Genomic DNA, 8,445 nt, shown 5'->3' on the forward strand with positions numbered 1-8,445 from the left:
AGTAGTGAACAGGAAGTGATGAGTTCAGATGTCAGTAGTGAACAGGAAGTGATGAGTTCAGTACAGTTTCTACCTCTCATGATTAATCAGTTGTCCTGACGATTAATAAAAAATTCTGAAAATCAATTACTTTGACCATTAATTGACTAATCAAGTTGCATTCTGACAATTATTCGTTTCTTGTGGTGATTAATTGATTATTTTCTCGATTGGATGGTTTTTAAAACCGTCTCCATGTTTCTGTATATTTTGTAACATTATTTGTGTGTTTTCAAAACGTTTGAAGATTTTCTTTAGCTCAGCAGTGAGATCACTTCAAGAGGAGCTGTAGATGAATCGTCTTTGTTTTTAAATCCAGTTTCCCCCGGAGCGGCGGAGCGTCTGGAGGCCGTCCGCGACGCCTTCAGGCACGCTTGGAAAGCCTACCGGGAATACGCCTGGGGTCACGACGAGCTCAAACCCATCTCCAAGTCATTCAGCGAATGGTTCGGCTTGGGCCTGACGCTCATTGACTCTCTGGACACCATGTGGATTATGGGGCTAAAAGAAGGTGATTTATTCCACTTGTTGTTCCACACAGAAGCTTTTAAACTTATTGGTCAACATTTACATACTTAATATTTACACTTTTGAGCATGTAATTAATCTCTATGGTCAGGTCACACCCACAAGATCCCGTCCCCCTTTTCTCCCTGCAAAGAGCTGCTAGCCGGTAATGACTAGCATTAGCTGTTAATGTACGCCTGGCATGTAAAAGAAAAAGGGATGCAATGATAAGTAGATAATAAGGTCGGAAAAAAGTTCTGATTAAGAAAAAAATAGCGGGGGAGAGAGAAGTATGACTATGACAACCTTAGCATGTAGATGTGATACGGAAATTATTGTGTTTCGGTTGAGTTACAAAATAAGAAAAGGCGACAAAAACACCAACTCTGCCAGATTTAAACATTAGTATAGCAGGAGTTTAAATTAGCTAATCCACCACAGCAGTGTTACCTTAGCTAATAGCAGCGGTAGCTAATCTACCATTATTAATAATCGGAAAATAAACATCCAGCCTGAAAACATACAACTGTAACCGACTGAATGTTCTGTTCTTTATGTGGGAAATGTTGGTGTTGAATCCTGAAACATAAAGTGGCATTGTTGTTGTCAGTTGCTATGGCAACGAATCTGCGTGTAGCGTAGCCGATCCAGGGAGCGAGAAAGAAGAAGAACATGAGTGGTTTAGTTCCTCAGCGGTTTTTCTGCATTATTTTTTGCTTTGCTGTGGCAAACTGCAATAAATCAGTAATAGCTGCATCTCCAGGTTTCATTTTTTAAACGGAGTTGTTCTACTGTGTTAAATTTCCGGATGTAAACAGTAACGTGCAGCGGGTCTCTTGATGCAGAATTTGCTGAAGCTAGAAGCTGGGTGGAGAAAGAGCTTTCCTTTGACAAGAACGTGGACGTGAATCTTTTTGAGACGACCATTCGGATTCTGGGCGGACTGCTGAGCTGCTACCACCTGACAGGAGACCAGCTCTTCTTAGACAAAGCTGTAAGGAAAAACTTTATTTCAACGTCAAGAAAAACATCTTCAGTCTCTAATTAGATTATTTCTGTCCCTTAAAGAAAGACCTGGGGTCCCGAATGATGCCGGCTTTCAAGACACCATCAAAGATCCCGTTTTCAGACGTCAACATCGGGAAGGGGACGGCACACCCGCCGCGGTGGACGTCAGACAGTACAGTCGCCGAGGTCACCAGCATCCAGCTGGAGTTCAGGGAGCTGAGCCACCTGACCCAGGACCCCCAGTACCAGGTCTGGACCGCAAACCAGTACCACAAGGAGCCGCTGCTGCAGCTCCGCCAACAAAACCAATCCAAACACATTAGGGTGGCAACTAACGGTTGTTTTAGTAATCGATTAATCAATTATTCTGTTGATTAATCGGGTTTTAAAAATTGCCGTATTTGGCAGATTTTTCATTTAAGCTTTTTTAAACAATATTAGAGATACAGAAAAAGATGCAAACAAACAATTCAGTTCCTTTTCAAATAAGAAAATAAACATTTTATTCCATAAAATGCAGTAACAGAATTCCTTTAGTGAACTCTTGATCATTTGTAGCAAAAGATGCATCTGCAGCTAAAAAATACTTCTAAACTCAGATTTAATTATCTTAAAAATAAATTTTCAAGTCGATGTTGGAAGTATTTTTACCTGCAGATGCATCTGTTACTATAAATAACAAATCGTTCAGTTTTGGACGCTCTTGGTGCATTTTAAGCAATAAAATGTTAATTTTCTTACAAAAATTTAATTGTTTCCATCCTTAAATGTTTTTCTAATTTTGCATAAAAAGGGCATAAATAAAAAATCTGCAGAATATGTCAATTATTAGTTTGATGAAAACGGCAGAATAATGTATTGATTGTTGATTGCAGCCCAGAAAAGTTCAGGAAGTTATTTTTTTGTTTTCTAATTTCTGCTCCACATGATACATCATCACTCCATATATGGTCATGTAGGTTCTGGGTTTATTTAAAGTCACAGAAACATCAGAAAAGTTGTGATTTTTCAGTTGGTGTATAGATTCAAACCAAAATGTGATAGAATCAGGTTCTTGAAGTTAATCTGATGTTTTCCTTCTGATTAGCTCAGATGCTAATGATGCTAACTACTTCAGCTTCAGTCGTTAATCTCGTTTTGTTCCTTCCTGTTTCCCTGCAGGAYGCTGTGAACGAGGTGATGCGGCTCGTCCACAAGCTGCCAGGGAAATACGACGGCCTGGTTCCCATGTTCATCAACACCAACAGCGGCCAGTTCTCCCATAAAGGCGTTTTCACGCTGGGCGCGCGGGCCGACAGCTACTACGAATACCTGCTGAAGCAGTGGATCCAGGGCGGGAAGACCGAGGACGAGTAAAGCCTCGTTTTTAACCTCCTAAACCAAAACGTACCGACTTGAACAGTAATGATGCAACATTATGACTTTATTTACAATGTTTTATTTTACTTTCCCAACAAATAGTGCAAAAGAAATGGAGAGAAAATGTTTGATTCTTAGAGGCATCAATGTTATTTTTACTCAATAAGCAGCACTGAATCTATTATTATTATTATTTATTTCATATGAACCAGTGGAAGACGGTGAAAAAGAAAAGGAAGAAAGTGAGGAAAGGAGGTGAGGAAAAGAGGAAAACAAAAGGAAGGAAAGAAAGGAGACTAGATAAAAGGGACAAGTTTTAAAATGAAGAAAAACATCAAACTTGAATAATGCTGAATACATTTTCTTCAATCTCATATTTTTCAAAGTTACTGACAAGAAAATTAGCTCTAAGGACATTATTTATATGTTTTTGTCATTTTGTTCTGAAAATTCAACGTTTTTTCATGAAAAGAAAAAACTGCCAGAACTTGCAATTATTATTAAATCTGTATTTAAAACATTAAACCCCACCAGTAGATAAAATCCACAAGTACCTGCGAGTATTCAGAGTTCTTCATAAACCATGTCCAGTTCCAACATAAATGACCTTTGACCCTCCTGGTTCTGCCTGCAGGCTGCTGGAGGATTACCTGCAGGCGGTGGAGGGAGTGAAGAAGCACCTGGTGAGGCAGACCGGACCCGGCAGGCTCACCTTCATCGGAGAACTGTCCCAAAACCGCTTCAACCCCAAAATGGTACCAATGGAGGGTCATGGCAGTCGGTGTCGCTCTCATGTGACGCCACATTTCCACTAGCTTTGTAAATGATGGCCATCTTGGTAGGCAGTTACTATGACGACAATAAACAAACCACAGGCTTAGAGCTAGCTCTCGCCTTGTTCCTACCTAGCTATGAAAAATATAAACACATTAAAGCTACTTTAGTACTTTACCTACCTCAGTGTAATACTAAGATAAATATCAGTGGTATCTACTGCAGTACTTCCTGCTGAGCTTGCTTAGCTAATGTAGCTTTTACCTGCTAGCTAAGTCTGGTATTGGCATGCCGTGGGGTCCGTCCTGCCCCTTACTGTCCATCTAGAGCAGCCTGGGTCACATTTGAAAAAAAATCAGCCTGTGTTGTTCAGAGTGGCATGAAAAGATCCAGATTTAGGCAAATAAATCTGATTTGGGTCACTTCAGGCTGCAGTGTGAACGCAGCCTCAGGCGGCGCGGATCTTATGGAAGCTCTGCATTAAACATTTATTTCCTGCAGCCGTTCAGTGAGCGTGTCTCTCTTTGTCGCCGCCCTGCAGGACCACCTGGTGTGCTTCCTGCCGGGGACTCTGGCTCTGGGGGCGCACAGCGGCCTGCCGCCGGACCACATGGACCTGGCCCAGCAGCTGATGGAGACCTGCCACCAGATGTACAGGCAGATGGAGACGGGGCTCAGCCCGGAGATCGCTCACTTCAACGTGCAGGGCAGCGAAGGCCAGGACGTTTCTGTGAAGGTCAGGCCGAGTTTCACACGCTTTCATTCTCATGTCCATGTGCAGGATTCACTGCTAGCAAGTTTTTACACACAGTGATGGGTTTTTACAGCATCTGAAAGAGGAACATGACGAAAACACTAAATCTTACCAAGAGTTTTTATCTAGTTTCTACTTCAAATATCTTAGTACATTTAAAATTATACAAAACTAACTTACAAATAACGTTTCAGCAAGGTCTAGGTGCTTGTTTTAAGTAAAAAAATCCTTAATATTGATTAAAAAATAGCTATAGGTGAAATAATCTGCCAGTGGAAGAAGACATTTTCACATATTATAACTTATAATTACATGGTAATTTTACCATGTTTTCACTCACAGTCTGACTTTTTAAATAAATGCTGCAAAAACACTAAATCTTACCAAGTATTTTTTATCAGTTTTAATGTATATAAAAATGTTCCATTCTATGGCAAATTATTTTACTTAACTATTTTATAAGACTTATTGACATAAAACAAGCTGCTGTTTCTTGCTGAATAGTAACTTATAAGCTAGTTTTGTCTTGTTTGCTTAGATATTTGCAGTAGAAACTGGGCTATAAGTTGTTTTTGCAGTGTAATCGGTGCGAACGCGGCTGAGATGCTCCAGCAGGTCTGATGAATCTGATTTTTAATCAGCCGCTCTGCGCGGCCGCCTGCTCTCCTCAGGCCTCGTTTGGTTTTTCATTAGCGGCTCTGAGTTTCTCGCAGCGCTGAATATTTCTCCATTAACTCCAGAGATAACCAGGAAACGCTCTCTGAGCTCATTCAGACCCAAAGAAACAACGGAGTGATCACAGAGGCCTGTAGGATGATTCAGAGAGAGGGAGAGAGCAGCTTTTAAACACCATGATGACCACAAGCATCATGAGTCTGACTGGACTCTTCATCAGCAGAAACAGCCTGAATGATGTCAGATTACCGACTCTAGAGGAAACAAAGAGACAAACATCCATCAACCAACTGTCCATCCATCTAAACGTCCGTCTGTCTGTCCTTCTTCTCAGATTTTTGCAGGTTTTACTGAAAGTTTTGACTGTTTCCTGTAAAACGTCTGTGAATCCTGGTCAAATCACAAACACTAATCTGGCTCCTCTTCTCCTCCTATACGAGACGTTGATGCAGGGAGAGACCGTTTAAAAATGCTTTATAGCCGCATCGATCAGCTGCAGCTCTGCCACTTTGTTCCATCTCTGCTCCTTCATCTGGACCCGCCCACTCAGCCTGGGCCCAACGCTGACTCATGTCACCCAGAAGTTTTAAAGAGCTGCTGAAATTCGCTCTAAAATGCTACGTTAAGGACAAACACTGGACAATAAGAACGACCTGCTGCTGGTTTTCATTCAGTCCTCATCGCTGCTTCTGTCTCCGTAATCAGCTTTAATAAAGTTGTGTCCAGTTTCCGTGCGTCCTGTCAGCTTTTTAAAGGTCAGACTAAAAGCACTGATTGCTGTCCTGCAGCCTGCTGACAGACACAACCTGCTGCGCCCCGAGACGGTGGAGAGTCTGTTCTACATGTACCGGTTCACCAAGGAGGCCAAGTACAGAGACTGGGGCTGGGACATCCTGCAGAGCTTCAACGCCTTCACCAAGGTACCGACCAGCCGGACGCTCATTTGTTCCTGTTGTTCAGATTCACTGATGATGTGAACATTATGCTAAACCAGGGGCRTCCAAACCTTTTGTCATGTCGGCCAAAATCATCAAGTCAAACGGACCTGAAGGCCAAAAAAGTATATTTCTAATCAAAACTTGTGCTGTTATGCATTACTTGATGATGTACTTTTTCAAGAAATGCTGTAAAAACACTAAATCTTACCAGAATTTTTTTTTTGTCAAAAACAGAGCCAGGAATTAAAGGGGAACTATTATGCAAAATTMAAATTTTCATGTTATTGCACTTCAATTTGGGTTTGAACTGCTTCTAAAAACAGCCCCAGTGTTTAAATAACTACAGCACTCAGTTGGTTTTAGCCATTAAGTTAAAGATTTTTGATGTCTGGAAAAGGAGCCACTTAAACGTGACGTCAAAAATAATCAGGCAGTGCCCGGTTACCTAGCAACCCCAGCAGAACTCTGCCCGGTTACTTAGCAACCCCAGCAGAATTCTGCCTGTTTCCTAGCAGCCCTGTTGGAGTTCCAGTACGTTAGGTCAGCTGGTTTTACCGCTGTATGCGTTGTACAATGGCTGCTGGAAAAGACAGGTGTTTTATTGTTTACTTCCCATCCAGAAACCACTTCCTGCATTCTTGTTTGTTGTTCAGGAGGCTCTACTAATGCTTTTCAAAGATGTACAGTTGTGTAATTACGCATCTGTTTGCAGCCATTTTTACGTGCCAATGTAAACATCAAGTTGGGGGCGTGGCCAGCAGCAGCTTATTTGGATTTAAAGTGAAAAGACGCCGTAAAACGGCTACAATCTGATCGTCTAAGAATGAAAGCAGCCAAACTGTAGAAGGAAGCCTGATGGTTCACCTTTACAGGAATGAATTTGAAGTGATTTTGAAGGATTTTTGACCAAAGCGTCTCTGTTTCCTGACCTCTCTGACATTTCCTCAGCTGGTAAAATGTAATTATGTTTCATGTTCGACTTCTGGCAGCTTGGGGAAAGCTCAACAAAATAGATTTTTCAGCTTCCCAATGGAAGCGTTAACCACCTGACCCCACGTCTTGTCCAACCGCAGGTCCCTGGCGGCGGCTACACGTCCATCAGCAACGTCCGTGACCCCGCTAACCCCGGCCCCCGGGACAAGATGGAGAGCTTCTTCCTGGGCGAGACGCTGAAGTACCTCTACCTGCTGTTCTCCGACGACGAGGAGCTGCTCAGCCTAGACAAGTACGTCTTCAACACCGAGGCTCACCCTCTGCCCATATGGCCTTCTCCGCCCAAATGAAGCCCGGAGTCCCGCAAGGTCCAGGTTTCAGCCTCCTTTATTTTTCCTAAGGAAAAGCTTTCATATCCGAACTCGGATCAGACTCACCAGAACACTTTGTTACGACTCGGTTATCGATTAATGACTGTACATTTTCTAATTTTGGGTTATTTTACAAGGTGTAAATCACTCATTAGTGCCATTTAATGTCTGAACCGTACATTTAGTGGTGATTTATCACTTCTGTGGGTAAATAATGGAGACGTTTAATAAGTGAGCCGACATTCTTCATGAACCAGGTTCTTCAATGAATGTAGTTTATTTTTTTTCCGGGTTAATTTATGTTTATTTATTTGGGCTTCATGGATGTTTTTGTTTGCTGTTACTTGGAAATTCACTTTAAATGAAGGGATTTATTGAACTGTCTGGACCTGAGATGGACTTGCAGCCAACTCTGACCTGGAAGAAACTTGAATAGAAAGTATTTTTGAAGGTCAGATGGAGAAAGAAAGATCATTTTTTCCTACTACAAAATATTATGGCCATCATACATGTTGAGGTTTTCCGCAGAAATTCTCGCAAAATCAACAAATCACTGAATTTTTGTTGCAAATTTTACAGAGAAATTGTCAAAATCATCAGGTTAAAGTGACAAACTCCCACCTGTAGGGGGCAGTATTGATTGTATCAGCTTTAATTGATGTCAAATCAACAAAGTGCCATCCCTCTGTTCTCCACGAGAGTTACAAGAAATTATTGCTCAATTTCTCACAAAGCACCTTGGAATCTTGGAGTTACAGAAAAATATAGTACATTTTTCTCGAAACAGTAAATTTTAACCAAACTATTCAGAAATTTTCAGATTTATTTAACACATTTACATTAAAAGAAGAATTCTTTCCAAAAGGCGCAAATCATCAAAATCAGCCGATTTTAACTATTGTTTTCATTTTCTTTTTTACTTGCTAATTTCTTTTCTCTGACAAAACATGAAATTAATCTCAAAATTTCCAGGGGCTTTTGGCAGAAAATCATTGTGTATAATTACCGTAATACTTGGCCATAGTTTTCATTTTCTCCTGATCCAGGAAAAATTAGAAGAAAAAAAAAAGATTTGGGGAATAAAAAG

The 8,445-nt window shown here is 41.1% G+C and overlaps 1 protein-coding gene across 2 annotated transcripts in view; it reads left to right on the forward strand.

Moving 5' to 3' along the window:
* Positions 1-8,439, forward strand: part of man1b1a (mannosidase, alpha, class 1B, member 1a) — a 14,570-nt gene extending 6,131 nt beyond the window's left edge. For both annotated transcript variants that reach the window (XM_008424628.2, XM_008424629.2), the window contains exons 7-14: positions 359-550; positions 1,392-1,540; positions 1,615-1,803; positions 2,716-2,906; positions 3,548-3,668; positions 4,229-4,423; positions 5,905-6,036; positions 7,128-8,439. In XM_008424628.2, coding sequence (XP_008422850.1) covers positions 359-550; positions 1,392-1,540; positions 1,615-1,803; positions 2,716-2,906; positions 3,548-3,668; positions 4,229-4,423; positions 5,905-6,036; positions 7,128-7,337 — 1,379 coding nt within the window. In that variant the 3' untranslated portion in view covers positions 7,338-8,439. The remainder of the gene's footprint in view (positions 1-358; positions 551-1,391; positions 1,541-1,614; positions 1,804-2,715; positions 2,907-3,547; positions 3,669-4,228; positions 4,424-5,904; positions 6,037-7,127) is intronic.
* Positions 8,440-8,445: the final 6 nt, after the last annotated feature.

Source organism: Poecilia reticulata, linkage group LG12 (assembly GCF_000633615.1).
Source record: "Poecilia reticulata strain Guanapo linkage group LG12, Guppy_female_1.0+MT, whole genome shotgun sequence".
NCBI classification, from domain to species: Eukaryota; Metazoa; Chordata; class Actinopteri; order Cyprinodontiformes; family Poeciliidae; genus Poecilia; species Poecilia reticulata.